We start from the raw sequence: 19,682 nt of genomic DNA, 5'->3' as shown, positions 1-19,682 counted from the left end.
GACCTGAGATGATGGCCAACCAGATGACCGTTTGACCAAGACTGCTTAGTGATGCTTATTAGTCATAGTTGGTACCAACAAAGACAAGGCTTAGGACCTAGTTCTCTTGCCTTTTGTTTATTCCACATAGAAATAAAAGGATAGTAAGATTTGACCTGTCAGCTTCATCTATGTTAATTGATCTGTAGGTAAATAATTAAATGATAGTTGGCAGTTTTTCAAGTAACGTATGGATTTCCTAAAAATGAACAGCGTTTCTGCCTAACACTTATTAATCAACATTGCCCACTAGATGGTAAGATGCTACAGTTGGGAAAATATTTTTGAGGAAATGAGTTTCATGTATGAAATTTAAAAATATGGCAGTTGGAAGAAAAGAAAAAATTGACAGCCAGAATCAAGCAAATGCTTATATAGTAGCATACAAACCCATTCACTAAACATTTACAGCATATACTGTACTTTTCCCCAACTCAAACTGTTCCCTACAGCCATATAGTTCTTCTTTCCTTTAGAGACAGCCAGAGTGCTTGCTTCTGAGACTGTTCATTTCATGCAGAACCTACATCTCACAGGGTTTATTTCTTCTAAACAAATTAAAACATATTAACGTTGAGATTAATAATTTTGCAATAAGAAAATAAGGCAGATATAAGCAAACTAGAGTCAATCCATTTTGGAACTCAAGTGTGCCATAGCAACAACCCTGGACTATTGTTCTTATATTGAGGTAAAATAAAAAAGAAAAAAAAAGTGTAATTTTAAAACTAAAAACTAGTTTCATGAGCCCAGTTTGAACCCCCACCTGGACTCTCTTCTCTAAACCTGGGCAATTCTCTTTCACCTGTGAATGAATCCAGCCATTCTCTTTTTGCTTGCAAATGATCTTTCACTTGTGAATAGACCAATTTCTCCTGTAGAACAGGATTTCACTGGGTGGAGCATCCTCCCCTACCCACTAAACCAAGACCGTGATTGTCAAATTCCACAGATTTCCAAAACACATAAATATTCCATTTTCAAACTCTAGTGTGTTTTTCTCTCTGGAGGGTCTACATTCTGCCGAGAGTGTACTAAAACCCTGCCTAACAAACCTTTCCTCTGCCTCTTACTCATAGGTCCTAACAAATTATTTTTCTGCCAGAAGAGTCAGTCAGTAAACCTCCAAATTTTCTTTGTTTAGAACGGGTTTAATGCCTCATTTCCACTCCAGGAACTTCCTCAGTCCCAGCCAGGTGACAATCTGACTGAGTGCCATTTCCGAATGACTCCATGAGCTGAAAGATTTTTATACCCACCTTGATGGAGACTTTGAGATGCATCTCTCGCACTCAACTCACCTTTTAGCGATGACCAATGTGCACACCTCAAGCTGCACCTCCTCCTTAGTCTGTGCTCCTCTTGTTAGACCGAGCACTGGCACTGACTCATTTTGTCTCGTTTCTTAACACATACTCTTGTTTACACGCGTCCATTCCCATCCTTTCATTCCATCCCTCCCTGAAACGTCTTACGTCAATGTGGTGTATTATCATTTTTCTATCAGAGGTCCATACATGTTACCGCCAGCAAAGACAATTCAACAACTTATCACGTGTATAAAAACGCAGAATGTACCTGGACATAGGCTCTGCAAGAGCGCTCTCTTTTCTGAAGCTGAATCCGTTAAGACAGCAGATTAAACACAGAATAGAAAAAACAAGTTAGTGACAGAAGAAAACAAGAAAAATAAAAGAACACATCTACACAAAACACCTTACTTATTGGTTCCCTACTCTCTAGGGGAACATGAGAGCTAAGCAGCAGGAAAATGTAGTCAATGGCTTGAAATAGAGTAGCTAATATCCTTTTAGAACAACCCCAGGGAAAACTGGATGGTATAAAGTTGTTAATGATAGGAAGAAATGTTTGAATACATTTAGTAGAAATTAGTAGCAATCAATATGCTTCATTCATTTGAAATAATTCATTGCATGTCAGGTTAGTTATTAATTTAAGAGTTAAAAAAATAAACATCTAAAAAAGTTAAGTAAGTTATGTCAGAACTTTGGAATTTGTTTTAAAGGTAGTAGACTGTGGTTGCAGACAATATTGGTGGTTAACGTGCACACATATTATTGGATGGTTTAGACATATAGAAAATATTTATGGGAAGAGAAATGTCCGCTTATTATGACTATTGGATTTGAGGAACAAATATCAAGATATAAGTAACTTTTGAAAAAAAATGATTGATATTTGACTTGTCACTTTTTATATTTCATGAAGAATTTCTTTTGACAATTTTAATCAAGAAAATACATTTTAGAAACTCAGGTGGGAGAATAAGCCTGTGATTTGCTTATACATAGAACAATGTTTTTATAGGCCAAAGGTTGGCAGCCCCCTATGCATTCTCAAGTATTCTTTCCTAGAGTTTAAAGGAATAAGCAGTAGCACTTTATTCACCCTAAATTTTTATAAATTAGAATGTGACTTTTCCTCTTCTTCCCTACTGTCTTTCCCCTTTCAATTGTCTTGATTTTGAAAAAAGAAAATTAATCCAGTTTGAGGAAGTAATTCTTCTGCTGCTTTTGTATGGCTAATATTCTCTGGACTCTAATGGATGCATTCTTCAAAGAGCATGAAACAGTTACTCCTCTAAAGAATTAAGAGAGGAATAAGTGCAAATAAATTACTGGGGCTGTCATCTGGATCACTGACTCGCACCCTCATTTCCCAGGACTCCAAAGCCTCCACAGTTTCAGTGTAGAGCTCGATTGATTCGTACCGAGTTGACTTTGCAAATCTGAGAGGTTATAGCTGCTTCAGGGGAAATGGGAGCCACAGGACAGAGAACAAGCCAGCAAGCACGTGGGTAACCTCCGCCCTCCCTTCAACTCACTGCCTCATGCAGATTAACATGTGACAAACCGCATTACACAAACAACTGAAAAAAGCCAAATGGGAAACAAAAGAGAGCAGTAAAAGGCCTCATAAATGGAAATTTGCCCAATATGTAGTTATTTGATATTCAGAGTAGGCAAGCTGATTAGCTATAGCCAGTTAGAATGTGACATTAATTACCAGCTTTACCTGATATCCTTAGACATCAACATTTTTAAATAAAGATACAAAGTATTGCTGTAACAAGTCATGTTATGGATATGTAACATTAATAGAAATTACTACAACCAGTGCATTATGAAAACAATAGCTAGCAGCATTACTCACTAATAGAACCCAGTTAGCCTGGGTAATAACATTAAAAGCACAGCACAGCCAGATCATACAGGCAGTTGTAGGTTATACTATCAGGTGTAACTGTAGTTCTTCTCAGGTTACAAGTGAGACATTCTTTAAAAGTTCTAAATGCTCAGCATGACAACAACAACAAAAAAACTCTCAATAATTTTTATTTAATAGATAAAATTGTTCCTGTTTTTTAGGGATGATATTGCAGATAAAACTATTTGCCTGGCTTTTCTGTGTAGAGCAATCATTAGTTTTAAAAATGTCTTCTATCTTGATGAGTGAGTCACACCACAGTAAGACCTAAAAGAACTAACTGCATCAAATGCTAATTCTGCAAAATCATTTTTCAATCCAGAGAAGATTGTCCTTCTACTGAATTCCATGGAGGAACATCAGTCCGTCTCTGTCAAATTCTCATTTTTCTAAGTGGGAAGATTATCAAAATATTAAAGGTTCTAATTCAGTTTCAGTCACTGAGAATCTCTACTACACTAATACCAATCAGGGACTGTTCACATTCAATGGTATCAATCCTTGTATATTTTTACCATAAGGTTAATATAAAACATCATAATTTGTAATATAGAAAAGTGCTATTCTATATAAATTATAAAATATATTTGTAACTTATATATTTTATATTAAAGCATACAGATATGAAATATTCAGGACAGTGACTTTTTTCTGAAAATACATTTTTTCAAGTATTTAAAACATGATTTTAATTATTTACAATTTAAATATACCTAAACTTTCAAAACACCAAATCTGAGTAATTTAAAAATCAAAATGAATAAGTTATTTGCCTCAGTAAAGTAATATTAATTAGGTTTAAATATCTCATTTAAAAATTCTATATTGGAGTATTAATACTCTGTCTACTGTCTACATTTTCACTTCTTATGGATTACAAACGTATTTTATTGTCAGTTCTTTTAATATAAAAGTTTGAAGGAAAAACGAAATAAAATAAATTGCAATGATTCGCATTACTCTTGTCAGAGTTTAGCATCCGAAACCAGCTGCTACACTATGAAAAACAGTATCTTAAATTTCAAAGATTTACAGGCAGATTATCGTTTATTGTTTATTTGGTTGAAAAATCAGTGCTGCCATTACAATAATTAAACAGTGAAGTAAATACAGGTCTCAATTCTTTTCTTCCATAAAGTGGAGAAAAGCAAGCAGAAAGTCTAGCTCGCGTGACAAACGGGGACACAGCAGCGTCCCTACCTTGTTCAAGCTGCGGGCCGCGCTGTCCTTCCCACCTGGGGTCAGGTTTCGGAGCTGCACGTCCAGGAGCCCCACGAGCTGATCCATGGCTCGGACTGAGTAGGTGATGTCCCCAGCATTCAGATGGTTTCTGGTCTGCTCGGCCAGCTCTCTAGCAATATTGGCTGCTGTTTCTCCAGATTTTAACTATGATTTTGAAACAAAATAAAATGCAAAGAGGTCTTAAACAAATACTTTTATTGGTCTCTTGCCAATTGCTTTCCTATGAAAGTTTGAGTCATTTGGGCAAGATAGTTACTAAACTCCATCCACACCCGGTTGAAATCTGCAATGTTTTCTGTTAATTCATCTTTGTCTGCAAAACCTAAGTGTAAATCAATGACTTTAGAAAGTTTCTCCTGACGAACTTTCTTCCTTATTCTCTCCCTCCTTTTTTCTCTCTCCCAATCTCCACCCCCACCCCCACTATATGCCCATGGCCATGGAACCAATCCAGAATTCCTGGGTCTCTGGTCTCAGCCTTCTGGAGGGTTGCTATTGTTTCAGCAGTGGAGTTCCTTAGAAATGCTATAGGCAGTGAGACAGGGCTAGGTTCTCCAAGAAGCCAGTGCAAAAGCCCAGATACCTTTCAAAAATTGGGGAGACAGACACCTCCTGCTGTGGACCAGGCCTCAAGACAAAAGATCAAACAAATGCACCCATATCCTAAACACTGATTTTCTAAATAGCTCCCTGTCACCCTGAGGAGGCCAGGAGCCACCATCCCAATGCCCTACTGGAGAGTCACTGCTCCCTAAGAATCACGCGTTCTACATGACTCGCTTCCCCATTTGTTCCCCACTTAGTCAATCTTACCTGAACTATTGACCTTATTGGCTACCATAGTTCTGTCCCACCGTATTCCATCTGCCTTGTGAGTTTCCAGCCTTCCCCCACCTTGAACCCTTCTAGCCCCATGATTTTACTCTGTAAAAGTCCCTGGAAAAGACAGAGTCCCTGGCACACCACTCTGGACTCCTCTGTCTCTCAGACAGAAGCTTTCTTTCTCTCAATAAATACATTCTGCTCTTAACCTCTGTTGTTCCTAACATTCATTCTTCGATTTTACAGAACACAAAACTGTACCAGACATAGTAGGTTGAGAGTTTCATTCCCCTAAATCACTAGTACTGAACTGCTCTCTTATGCCCAATTGAAGAATCTTATTTCTAAAAATCATTCTCATCTTATTTACCCATTTCATTGGTGAAGGTCGAAGCTTTGTCCTATTGTGAGTTGTTAAGTTGCACTTTGATAAGTGTGTACTATGAATTCCTACTCATGCTCTACATGCTTAGATGTAAATATAGTACAAACTTTCATTTTTGTATATTTAGCACTTAGCTAAGCAAATATGAAATCAATATTAAGCATTAGTGAATATTATTAATAAATATTAACTGCACTAAATGAATATTCATCAGATGCTAAACTTGGTGAGGAATTTACCCCAAACAAAATCCCTGCTTTTAATGTGATTTTCCTCTTTTTACTAAATATACCATAAGAAATTTCGTTCCCCACAGACTTAGCAAATTACTGCTTAGTTTCTAGTGTTTTTCTTATCTGAAACTACATGCTGATTTTTCAGATATGTACTGTGGGAGCATATCAGATTGTCAAGCTTTAAAGATGTTAAATGATATGAAGGCTAATACCTCAGGATCCATTGAATAAATTTAATAGTCATGGGTAATGAGAAGATAGGGATATACATTAAACTTTTAAAAAAGTATAGGAAGTATTTTAAAAAGGCAAAATAATTTCCTGAGTTACAATCTTGTTTTAAATTAATAAAACAGGAATGGGACCCAGAAAAACAATAGAGATAAAAGTCTCTCTAGGGACTGTTAATGGTTTTCAGTATATATTTCTAAATTTTAGCTTGCCTCATTACTATTTAAATGCATAACTGTAGTCAATAGTGTTATGCTATAATAGTATTTACAACTATGTTTCTTTTTTTATGAGGTAGTTCAATGTAAAGTACATGGTCACAAGCAAAATAATCTTATCTTTGCAAATTCTCTAATGATTATTAGCATAGCTAGAGAGCTATTAATGCAACTAATGCAACTACAACTCCTGGTCAATAACATGGATTATCACTATCTATTTAGGGCAGTTTGGGGTTTGTAGGAAGAATGAATGTTAAAAATAAACTGTAGTAATTGGAAGATCTAAATCACATGTAATCATATTCTCAAATGTAGAGAAAACCCTACTAAAATTCAGTTTCATAACAAGGTTGGGAAATGATTATTACCTCTTTAAACTACTACTGATAATGTATATTTACATAGCTCCTATATAAAGCACATTACTAATGCCCATAGTTTTGCTATATAAGTTCTTTATAATCCAGCAATTTCTCTTACTACTATTACACATTAAAATAATTCCATAGATATATACAGTAATAGAAAAATGTTCAATGATGCCCATTTAAGCTTGATTATGTTAGAAAAAAATGAGTTATGGTTATATAACACTGCTCATATATATGTACCATGCAATAGTTTAAAATATGAAAGAAACCAATATTATTTTTAGACTCCAAGATAAAAACATTCTACTTACAAAAATAATATACATAATGTTTTCTTTTATATATATAGAATAACACATATAATGTTCTTTTTGTATATACAGAACACAGACTACAGTCTTTATATATTTTTCTTATATTCTATATGAATATATTCTATATTCGTCTATCTGTCTGTCTGTCTGTCTCTCTCTCTCTCTCCCTCTCTCTCTCTTTCTCTCAGCTTGGTTATAAAGTGAGTTCAAGGCCAGCCTGAATGACATAGCAAGATCTCATCTCAAAAAGAGAAAAGTAAATATCAATAGAAGACTATGCTAAAGTATTATTATATGGTTTGTAAGTACTTTGTAGAAACTTTTGAAATAAAAAAATCTCAATAAACACAAGGAGAGTGGATCAAGAAATAAGATCCATCAATATACTGTATATAAGAAACACAGTTAACTTGAAAGGAAATTCAGAGACTGAAAATTACAGGGAGAAAACAATTGTTCCATGCAACAGGAGGCCAAAAAAAAAAAAAAAAAAAAAAAAAAAGCAAGGGTAATTTGCCCATCAAACACAGAGTGGTTAAGAAAAATCTGGTATTTTCACACAATGGAAAGCTACCCCGCTATAAAGTAAGTTAATCACGAGGCTCTTATAGGTAAATGGATTCAACTGGAAGTCATGTCATGGGTGAAACAGTTTGAACTCATACTAGCATAAAAAACAGAAGGAGGGAGGGGGATCCAAAAACACAACAGATATTATAAAAGTGATAGAGGAGGGAACACTTGGGAGAATAAGGTGGTAATCAATATTAATTTCTTGTTCTCGTCTTGAACTCTTGTGATGTTTTCACAATTTTGTTAGATTTCATTCTGTTTTGTCTTGTTTTATTGAATTTTACTGTGTCTACTGGTATATGGTAATCATGGTAGGCTATCTTTTCCTGTAATTCTTGCATTCTTTTGTTTAATTGGTTTTATTGTTTTGTTTTATTTGATATTATTATGTATGATGGTATGAAGAGCTATTTTGAAGAAAACGAGAAATTGTAGTAACCACTGTTCATTTCCTATTATATGGTTTTGAAGTCCAGTGATACTTCCGCCATTCTTTTGTTTTGATTGGTTTTAGTCTGTTTTCTATTATTTAATTTTATTGTGTATGAGGGTATGGACAGCTATTTTGAAGAGAACAAGAGACATTATGGTAGCCATTGTTGATTTCCTATTGTCTGATTTTGAAGGCCTGTAATGCTTTCATTTTTTAAAATTTTGATTGGTTTTATTCTATTTTGTTTTGTTTGACTTTGTTGTGTGTGAAGGTACGGACAACTCTTTCAAAGAAAACAGGAGACATTATGGTAGCTTTGTTGATATCCTGTTGTCTTGTTGTGAAGTCCTGTGTTGCTTGTATTGTTTTGTTCTGGTTTGCTTTGTTCTGTTTTATTTTTATTCTCTTTAAAAAATTTTTAAAAATCTGCACTGAATTAAAGGAATTTGTAAAATTTTTTAGAGTCTTCTGACCTTTTAAACCAAAAACTTTCCCTTACAGAGTTCAAGGATAAGTGCATAGCAAATTATTGTGGATCAAGTGATTGCTCACGACCCACCTATGAATCCTGAAAGTACTTTCTACAGATGGCTAGAATTTGTGTACTTTCCAAAAAAAATTCTTTTGATCAATGCATCATTTATAGTGTCTTCTTCCATTTGTTGTTTTCTACATACTCCATTCTCATAATGAGGACTACATTTGCAGAATTATTATTGTATTATTTGGTTAACCACTATGTTCTTGTGTAATTGTCACTTTATGGCTTCCTCTATTTCTCTGTTATCACATGAGATTTTTTCTATCAGAAATCAGGGCAGATAGTCTCTGGGGTTTTTGATTTACCATGGTAAAAAAAAAAACACTTTGAAATCTTATAAACTAGGTAAAATATTTGTTAGTTAATAAAATTTTTCAAAACAAACTATGTAAAAATTGAGGGTCACTATCTCTACTGATGATCATGGCAAAGAGCTAAATTATTTACTAAACAAAGAGAAAATAGCACTAGTATTTTCATATAACCTCATTTTTTTTAGAATTTAAAAGAATAATCAATATTGTCACAATATTGGAGGGGGTAGCATAATAGTGACAAGGTAGACAGAAGAACTATGTAATTACATTTTTCTTGTATATAGTAATGCAAAGATGAAAATTGACTAGCATAAAAGATACTGGTGAGAAGTCCAGTCTAAGAATCATGCATTTCTATAAATGGTCAAATATAAAAATCACTAGTAAGTTAACTTTAAAATAATTATATTTTTGTCAGTTAATAAGTGTTAATTTATATTTAAAAATTTAATTTCATTTCATTAAAACTCTCCAAAAGAAATATAAAATAACACTAAGAAAGCTGCAAGACAAAAACTCAAGTACAAATAAATTACAAGTTACATAAATGTTTACAATCAATGTGAGAAGTAAGTTTTTAAAGCAGCTTTTGTTGTAACCACCTCTCTTCATGTTAAAATGGGATAAATAATACCAACATTTTTTTCTTTCTTTCAAAATTTATTTGAACACTTTTTTTTTCATTTGTTGTGTTGTGTTTTGTTTTGTTTTATGGTGAATGTAAAGACAAACTCTGTACAAATTTTCCCCTCAGGGAATCTTGTATTCTAGCAGTTGAGAATGGGGATGTTGGCACATTAAGGCAGATGACATTACTTTAAGAATGCAGTTGTAATAACAGAAATGTGCATGAGATCCTATGGGAATATAATGCAGGAGAAAAAGCAAGCAGAGGTTAACAATCCAGTAAAGCCTTAACAGCTAAATTGAGGGTGACCAGGTAAGATGGATGCTGGGGTAGGTCCTTGGAAAGAAAGACCGCCTAAATCAAGGGGAGACTGAAACACAGAAAGTTAAGTTCAGAGTAACTATGGCTTTCCCTCAGACTAGTCACCATGGACTACCATAATCTTATTTCTATCAAAACCACACACATATCCCGAATCTGCCGCAGGACTTCTTGCATGAATATAGTGCTAAGATCATTCTTTGCGTCACATCTCCTCTCGCCTTAATCCTTTTCTGCTTCCTTCCCGTCTGCCATGCCAAGGACTGCTTGTCTCTGCCATGCTGCCCTGCCTGGGGCCAGATGACTATAGTCTAAACCTTCTACAAACTGAGTTAAAATAGACCTTTCCTCCTTTAACTTGTGGGGGTCAGGTGTTTTGCTCCAGCAACAAGAAATTAACTGAGATAGTAAGTTAAGTTTAATGTCTTATTAATACAATTTCTGATAACATTAAGAAACCATTTACTTGTAGTTCATTCAAGAATTCCTAAGGAAGTTAAAATGAAGACATTAAGACATAGAAGACAGACTCAACTTAAACTTCTAAGACAAATAATTGGTTTACTTTATATATCATAAAGTACCAATATCATTTATAAATCTATATGCTCTTTTTCTACAGAAAATGAAACAATCTTCCGTACCAACAAAAGAAAAAGGGCTGCGATTTGTCAGAGATAAAGAATATACCCTCCAAAAATGAAAACAAAAAAAAAAGAATATATCCTCTGTGATGATACAGGCAACTCCTTTTCACATTCAGGCTAAATGATGCAGTAGGAAGCACACTTCATGTTACATGTGTATTGCATGTAAATAAAAAAGAAGCTATCCAAAATCAGTAACATAGAACTTTGAGTGGGGAAAGCTGAATGAGATTGCAAATTGTAATGAATTCTTTAGAGGTATGCAAAATAGAAAATATAAATTCCCTCTGAAAACTTCAGTCAGATCAAGCTGAAATCAGGAATTATGATTTTATACAGCAGTCATTAAGGAAGAGGAGAAAACGGAGCATTCTGTCTTGTATATTTCAGGAAGCAGAGCTCTGAGCTAACTTACAGCCTTTCAGTGAAACTGGCAAATGCTTTTACAACATTGATTTGAGGGAATCGTTGTTTACTTGCAATGTCTATCCGTATTTCTACCTTTTTATACATTCAATCACTTATATCTTTCCAGCTTTCTGTCCACCCTTCCATCTAAAGATTCCCTCAGCCTTACTGTTGAGATAAAGTTCCCTGTCTATACAAATTTTGCTTTTTTATTAAATCTCATCATTATAAAAGTATTCTGGGTAGTTTCTTTGCAACAAATACCTTCTCGATCCTGAAGCTTACATTTAAAAACTTACACATTCTCTAGTGAAATGTAAACTACTCATTATTTCAATCAAAGGTAACCTTGGGACTAGAGCTTAGCTCGCTGGTGTAATACTTTCTTCATATGTGCAAGGTCCTGGGTTTGACTCCCAGAAACACAGAGGCAAAAAAAATTTAACTCCATGAATATGTGAGTGGTCCAAATTTATTTATCAGTTCCAAACTACTGAGATTATTGGAGTCCTTCTCTTGCACTGATTGCTGGGGGAAAACAACATATTTCATTTTTAAAAATGCAAATCTAAAACTTACTTTGTGCAACTAAAATAAGTCCTTATTTTTATATCTTATAATTGCTGTCTATAAATGTTCCTAAGAATAGCAAATATTATTGATATTGAAATTAATAACCTAGTCCATTTTACAGATGGCGAAATGTGACCCAGGGGCTGCTGGCTTATTTGTCCATCATAACTCAACTATCAAGATCCTTAGGCCAGTCCATTTCCCTTTAAAGATGTCGGAATCCCTCAGAGGCCCTGTATAGCTGAGAAGGAAGTTAAGATCTGAATGTTTGTGTCCCACAAAATGCATATATTGAAACCTAGAAGGCATTAAAAGGTGAGGATTTGCAGAAGTGTTCAAGTCATAATACAGAGCCCTAATGAATGGGTTGTTGCCCTGATCTGTGCCCAGAGCATCTCCTGGCCTTTCCACCAATGAGGATGCAGCAAGAAGTTACTGCTTTGCACCACAAAGCAGCCCTTACCAGACAGTGAATCTGCTGCTGCTTGAATCTTGAACTTCCCAGCCTCCAGAGCCACGGGAAATGAATTTGCTGCTAAGACAGAAGTATCTAACCCTTTAGAGAGTATTCACTCACAAACCTCTGGAGAGAAAGACACTGCCTGCTTCAACGAGGCAGAAGAAGGATAGGGGGAATAAATCATTACAGGCATCTATTGTGCTTTAATTTTCCAACATGGCAAAAAAAAAATCAGAGAAGTAAAGAGATAGGAGGCAGCAAAGGCGAATTACAATGGCCTGGGCAGGAATCCGGAGCTAGTGAGGGGGCTTGGGGTTATGAAGGCAATCATAATCTACTCACACTGCAGGTAGGGCGGTGATGAGTGTCCAGATGGCGATAGAACCAGTTATAGCAGCAGCTACCTTGCTGACCCTGGGCCAGTAAGAAGCTGAGAATGTTACAATCTGAAGCTTTACAAAATTTAAATTATTTTAGAAATCGTCATAAATTCCAGTTGCCTAGAATTAATTTTTATATAATTGTAATGCAACATATCAAAACTTTAGACACTCATCACGGTTAAAGAGAAATGTTCTGGACGGATGTGACTATAAATTACAAAACAAAAACATCCATCTATAAATCAAGTGGGCAACAGCTGTCTGGTCTTTGAAAGGAATTATCCCTTTTGTTCTAAGCTTAGCAAGGCTGCAGAGGGAAAAAAAAAAAGAATTACTTACTTATTACTTAAAGTCAATAATTTCTGCAATGAAAAAGTCCAAGCCTAGTCAGAAAATCATAAAAACATTCCGCTTTCTAGGTGAATTACTGTTGAATTTATATTAACCCCTAGGCTAAGTACCTAGGGAGTATCTTTCAAAAGTTGCTAATGTAAAAAGATATGCTAGTGATCTCTTAATCTGATCACATGCAGCAAGAATTATTTGCCCTGGGGTTTGAGCTACATTGTAATAAAATCAAAGGACATAAAAACGATGGCAGGAACAGTGCTGAAATTGGAGAAGGATCATTATGAATAGCAACAAGTATGAAGATGCATATGCAAGACAGTAACCAGAGCTAATACAGCTACTATTCTCCCACGATTTAAGGTAAACACATAGTTACGGCTTATCTGCTAAATGATCTACTGGGAAGATATTTATGGATTATTATACAGTATATTATTGAGGATAAGCTTTGTTAAAAACAAATAGAGAAAAGAGCAAATGGTGCAGGTCAGCTTTTAGTATGGCCATCATCTGTAATATTTCTGGGGAATTTCTGAAATTCTTCAGCACAGCTAATGTGCCATTGAAGGACTCTCCATTTTAGGAGTGTATAAATCCACACAAATTGCTATAATAAGGATTCATCCCACAGCCCTTTTGGCATAAATGCACATCTGGTCTCTGTTTGTAATGAAATCAATTCAAAGCCCCACAGTACATTAATAATAAAAATGTTCAACATATTGCAATCGAATAAGCCCTGCACATTTGAGTTTGCAAGATTCTGTCACACATGTGTATACTTTTAGCACTGATAAATGATGAGGTTAAGGAATATTTATCAAATGGCTTAAGATTTCAAAGATAGATTTTATTATAATTATTACTGCCATAGGGGGGAAAATCCTTATGAATGTATGCTAGGTTTTGCTTGCTTGATTTAAATAATACCTCTAGGGCTTTTATATTTGCAGTTCACAATACCAGGAATTTTATTAATAATAAAATTATTATAAACAATACTGTCTGGCTTGGAGGAAGTTTGTGGATCTGATTTTTAAAAACAACTAAGTTCTAAAATTAGCATAGTGTGTTGTCTTTAAATGGGAAATTAAATTAAAATGTGGGAATTTTTCCACATTAATTTTTTCTAAATTAAGTCAATTGTTCTCAGCAGTTGTAATGAAACAAATGATGTAGCTTCAGTCATGATATTTACCTTCTGTGTTATGTGATTAACCCACAGCGAAGAACAGTTGCTGAGATCTGGTCCTTGGGGATCCCAATTTCCATCAGGGGCGAGGCAGAGGTAAGTTGATACACCTTATAACAAAGGAAGAAATAAGTCTGTTTCAGACATTCAACCCATTTTTCTTGGAATAACTGCATTTGAGGTGCCTAAAATACGAGCAAAATTAATGATGAGATAATGAATTGAGGTATGTCTATTAAATTCAGACACCGTGCTTGACAACCGATGGGCATTGGAGAAATGTTGTACAACAAACAAAACTACTCGGTGAGGCCTTCAGGAGTTTCCTTTAAATGCTTTCACAGTTATCACAGAAGAATAGATTCCCAACGAATCTGATGCAGAGAGGCTGTGGGTTATGGTTGAGATGTAAACGGTGCGTCCTAGTCAGTGTGCCTGGCAGGTGACAGGGTCATGGTGCACCATACTCAACAGTGGATCCGTTCATTATGAGTTCAGCAGATGGCAGGAGGGACTGGGTAAGAAACAGAGGAGGTGAGGGAGAAGAGAGGGAAGGGGGTGGGGGAAGAACCCTGGAAAAAGTAAGCTCAAAGGAACAGAAGACCTCAGTTTACCTATGGTCCCTGCAGGGCACGGCTGTTTGGCCACTTGGCCTTGGCGGGTCTTGAACCACATGATTTCTCGCGCTTCCACGGCCTCGCAGCTCTCTTCCAGGGCGGGGGCCTGGGATGCTGCGGACGGGAGGTGTGTGGTGACGTCGCCCGGCAGCTCCAGGGCTGGGGATGGGGTGCTGGTGCTCCGGTTTCTTCTTCCGGATCCCGAGGGGGTGGTGCTCCTGCCGGCACCCCAGGGTGTGGTGCGGAGGGTGGCACTGGTGGTCGTGCTTCCCATGCCCAGAGGTCCTGGGGTAGAAACTCCTGGAACACAATTAGAAAGAGAAGCCTACATTTCTTGTTCTCAGTAGGACCTCAGGGCGTCTCCGTACTGTGGAAAACATTTTAATTTGACAATTCAAAAACTTTTGGCATTTTAGAAACCCTGAAAGTCACTTTTATTTTGAACGTGGCAAAAAGCCAGTACCGAGGATCAGGATGCCACCTGGGTACCAAAGTAGCCCTTTATTTGAGCACTGCCAGAGGTGAGTTTGTATGACTCTCCCAACTCTAATCACAGAAAACAAAACCACCACAATGTAACTTTTCAGTGGGCTTCTTTCTGTGCTAAGCCCTTTACAACTAGAGTATTAAGCAATTATTCCCTCTTAGAATTTTCAAAGACTTAGATATACATTAGGTATAATATGGATTTCTAAATATGCAGCAAAATTTTAAAAAGACAACATAAAGTGTGAAGAATCTAGAAAATAAAGAGCAATTTTGAGTATGATTGTTAATACACAGTAGCCTAGTGATTTACCTCAGTGCTCTTACAACTAACACTTTACGGCAAAATTTTCAAACTTGACACTTACTACAGGGTTGGCCATGCTTCTAGTTCTTGCCTGAATTACATCCTAACAAGTTTGCATTATTTTAAGTGGGAAAATGTATTCCAAATTTCAAAAGAAGCACTTAGTTTCTTGGACCAGATGTTAACACAATTGCATCTATAATGCATACAGGGTGTCTTCTAGGTCTTCAGGGAATATGTGCTGCGAAGAATTATGTATCTTCCATACTCATATTCTTATCAGGGGGTGCAAGAATTCACCAGCCCTTCACCCACTTAGCCTGCTACTAACTGCACGAGGCAGAACTGCTCCTGACTTCACTTCCTGGCAATAAAGTGTGAGTGAACCAGCGTTGGCAGGAGACAGCTCAGGTGTAGGGAGCCAGGGCTCCCTGCAGTGAGCCTCCAGTTGCTTGACTTTCATTGTCCACCTCTCAGCAGCTCACTGCGCACACTGAAGAGCACATCTGAACTCTGCTGCCTCAGAGGAGATCCCAGACTCTCTGCAGTGCACGGGCTGTATATATAAACTCATCTTTCTAATTCTTCTATTTGCAATCCATCTATTTTTCTTTCTCTTCCCAATCACCACTCTTTATAGTACTTACATTTAGTTACACATCACTAATGCATATGGATATGGAAGCCTTCTAACTATTTTGATGATGAAAGCAGTACCAGAGAAAAACTGTAATATTCTTATTTTATTCTTATTTTTGCAAAGTTAAAGCTCAGAAATCAAAAGACAAAATTAGCAATTCTCACCATGTAATGCAATTCAAAATTTAATGAAATATTTCAAAATATATTAAATGGATTTGCTGCTTTTAAAATATGGAAAATTACAATTGAAATTGTAAATAAAAGTATGGGCCAATATATATTATTGGCATATAAAATGTCAAGACTATTACATGAAAGACTACTAACATAAAAATTAAATACTTGATACTATGAAGTATCAGCTTTTTAAAAAAAGTCACGTTAATTCTACTATGGGATGTAAGATTGATGCAAATTTTTCTAGCGGAGGAAAGAATTTTTCTTTATTTCAAACTATGGAAGGTAGCCAGGCAATAGTTAACTCCATGTGATTTTCTCCAACTTTTTAATTTAAATAATGCCAGCTCTCATTTGTACTTTCGAAGAGACTCTGTTGAGTAACTTTCAGTTTTTTGACAGGAACTATAATCTTTTCATTGATAATGAGCTATAGTTTTTATTTCAAACAAAGCATTTCTAGTTCTTCTTTGTCTTTTTAAGTTTGACAGTGTAGAAGAGGAAATTCATAGCAGTTACCTGTTATTAGCTAAATAATCTCATGCTCAAATTAACTTGTTCAGGAAAAGTCTCTGCACTGGAGCAAAAACTACTTTTAAAATAGAAGTTGTTTTTCAATTGTCTTCTTTCTCCTCAGTATTACACAGATACAGAAGAAGGCTTTCAAAATTAATGTGCCTTTCTGCAACTAGCTATTTTAATTAGCGTAGCACTGTGAGGAGAAAAGATTTGTTCAGCACCATTTTCATTATGATGAACCTCCACAGTTGCGTGTGTAGTAAGACATTTCTCTCTCCTCTTGTCTTGACTGCACTAATCATGCACAAGGAGCCCTGCACATTACCAGAGACTTACGCTTGCTGTGACTTCAGGTTTACAAATATTGAATAGATTTGTCTTTTAGCATACATTTAATATATCTACCACTGTGCTCTATTTAAGTGATCCAGATTTCAGGCTTTTGAAAATTACAGCTTCACACCAAAATGTATTTAACAATAGCCACATATAATAGAAATTAATGCTCTTTATTAGTTTCTGAAATTACTCCATTCAAACTATTTTCTACCTTTTCCCAGAAGTAGTTGTCAAGGTATAAAGGCAATATGTTTCTCTCTTGAGAAAGATCCTTAAGTGGTCTCTGTCTGCCTTCCAAAAATGAAAGAACTCCTTTTAGTATGGTCAGTGCTTTCATGATTTCTTTCTCCAGCTCACTTACGATTCTTCCTTCCTTTGAAACCATACAAAATTAACAGTAGTTTCACAATTGAATGTTTTTTGCCCTAGGATCTTTGCCCCTGCTCCAAAGTGTTGCTGCTCAGTTTTTCACCGGGGTGACATCTGTGTGTCCTTTGGGGCTTAGCTTGGTTGCCCTCTGCATGGGGAAGACTTTTCAAATTTACTAAGTCTGCAACAGACACTCACATGTCTCTTGTTAACTTAGTTTTTGCCTCACTCAGAATAAATAAGCCCTGAGTTAAAACAGAAGAATATAAGGGATAGGGGTACACATCATGGGGTACAGTATCACAAAGATAGGGGCAAGTACAGGAAAGCTCAGATGGTGTAGCTAAGAGTTCCCAGTGTAAGAACTGGAATACTCCCAAATGCACCTTATTGTATCAGTAAGAAAGCCCCTACGCGACTCACAGAGAAAATAATCAAGGAGACTACGAAGCCTGTCTCAGGACAATCATAATAAAGTGAGTGTTTATGAAGCAATAATACTATACAACACATTTCCTTAAAAGTTCTATGTGTTATGAAACACACTGGAGAGACTCAGTTTTATATAGACACACTAATGTTAGGGATCAATACGCAACTTATTCTTTGGAATTGTGCCACCACACAAAAATGTCTACAAGCAGGGTCATGCCATTCTGTTTGACTTTAAGCAGAATAAAAGTCAATTTTAAAAGCTGCCCTGATCTCTTATCCCTCCCTTCCCTTTCCCGCTCCCAAGGGCTCTACTCAGTGCCAGCGTCTGGCAGAACAAGCACTAGTAATCTACATGCCGTCACCAGTGCCCAAGAAAGATCTTGTCTCATCACTAAATGCTGAGATTCACCAGAGTCATTGACTGGCAAAGTCCCAGCCCATATTGTGAACCGTATGAGTTTGTCTTTTGCTTCCAGCAAATGAGAAGCGATCTGACACATTTCCAGTGTTCAGCACCGTTGAATCTTACCTGATGACACAACCGTGTGTCGTAATAATAAACCCATGTGTTATTAAGTTGTTTGTGTGGTTGTGTGCCAGGGAAAGCTTACTGGTTAAAAGGAAATAGGTTTGAGAGACTACTTATATATAAAAACCATATAATGTTCCTCATTATCTGTCATTATTACTGTGCTCACTATGCATATAAAGATTAGTATTCTCAAAAAAAAAAAAAAAAAAGCTAAGCAAAACTCTTAAGTTAAAATTCTCCCCTACAACTTTATTTCAAAATGAAAATAAAGGGGCTGGGGATTTAGCTCAGCGGCATAAGTGCCTGCCTTGCAAGTGTGTGGTCATGAGTTTGATCCCCGGTACCGATGAAAAAAAGATTAAAAAAAAAAAGAAAAGAAAAAGACAAAAAAAGTGCAAAATGAAAACAAAAAGACCTTCCAATTTTCCTGTCCCTTGACACTTAATGTCCATAACTTATTTTATTCTTATGATTTTATTTATTGTCTTTAAATTTCTTTTCCTTTATCCTATCTTGAACAAATATTTTGAATGCTATTAGAGGTTATAGTTTGTGGAGTAAACTAGTAACAAATAGTGGCAATAACTAAGGAATATTTTATGCTTTACATTTTGTAACATTTTTCTGTCACAATTTAATTATGTCAAAAATGCATAGAATATTCCTCTGAATGCTTAATTTAAAAGAGAAAACAGGCTGAATACGTAAATCATAATCTTACAAATAGCAAACGATTTGGTATCTACTGCTTTTAAATCCTATGTTTTTAATATTTTGCTATTAAGCTGAGTTTCTGAATTACTTCATACATTTAACATTCCTAAGTGTTCTGTAATCTCTTAAGAAAATGCTGTAGGAAATAAAAAGATTTCAGTACGACATTACTATGTTTGATTACAAAACATTCATTACTTGTGATGAGCACAGTTCTAAGAAAATGTAAGACTTCGAAGAGAATTACAAACTATGGAAACAGCATAAACTTCACTGCAGAAGAACTGTTTATTCTTACTGATGCGGTGCATGGATTTTCTTCTTGATTCTCCTTTACTTCTGTCCCTTCCTATGATATCTTCATGGTTTCCTCGTCACGAATCTTTCTTTTGTGCTAACTTCTTTCCAAAAGACAATATTCTCGGGTTGCTTAGAGAGCAGTTCCTTCCCCCAGCCTCCAGTCCTCACTGAGACCAAGGTCATCTATGGAAGAAATTTTCCCAAGGGCCCACGGGAGCAGACAGGAAAGCTGAAGCCATGGCAGTGCTGTAAGTGCTTTTTAGTTGGGTAGAAAGAGGGAATTCCTCCCGATCCTCAATGACAGCACTTGGTGGCAGCATATTTTATTA

At 35.9% G+C, this 19,682-nt stretch overlaps 1 protein-coding gene across 41 annotated transcripts in view; it reads right to left on the bottom strand.

Moving 5' to 3' along the window:
• Positions 1–19,682, bottom strand: part of Adgrl3 (adhesion G protein-coupled receptor L3) — a 798,686-nt gene that overhangs the window by 168,257 nt on the left and 610,747 nt on the right. For 34 of the 41 annotated variants that reach the window (XM_063240383.1, XM_063240357.1, XM_063240358.1 and 31 more), the window contains 4 exons: positions 14,531–14,833; positions 13,923–14,026; positions 4,468–4,653; positions 1,618–1,656 (listed from right to left, as the gene is read on the bottom strand). In XM_063240383.1, the coding sequence (XP_063096453.1) occupies positions 1,618–1,656; positions 4,468–4,653; positions 13,923–14,026; positions 14,531–14,833 (632 nt within the window). The remainder of the gene's footprint in view (positions 1–1,617; positions 1,657–4,467; positions 4,654–13,922; positions 14,027–14,530; positions 14,834–19,682) is intronic. The other 7 variants (XM_063240356.1, XM_063240366.1, XM_063240369.1 and 4 more) reach the window with 1 other exon arrangement.

This window comes from Cavia porcellus, unplaced genomic scaffold, assembly GCF_034190915.1.
Source record: "Cavia porcellus strain 051 isolate PalLab524CR breed Dunkin Hartley unplaced genomic scaffold, mCavPor4.1 scaffold_30, whole genome shotgun sequence".
In the NCBI taxonomy this organism is placed as follows: Eukaryota; Metazoa; Chordata; class Mammalia; order Rodentia; family Caviidae; genus Cavia; species Cavia porcellus.
This window is presented reverse-complemented; position numbering and strand designations above follow the sequence as displayed.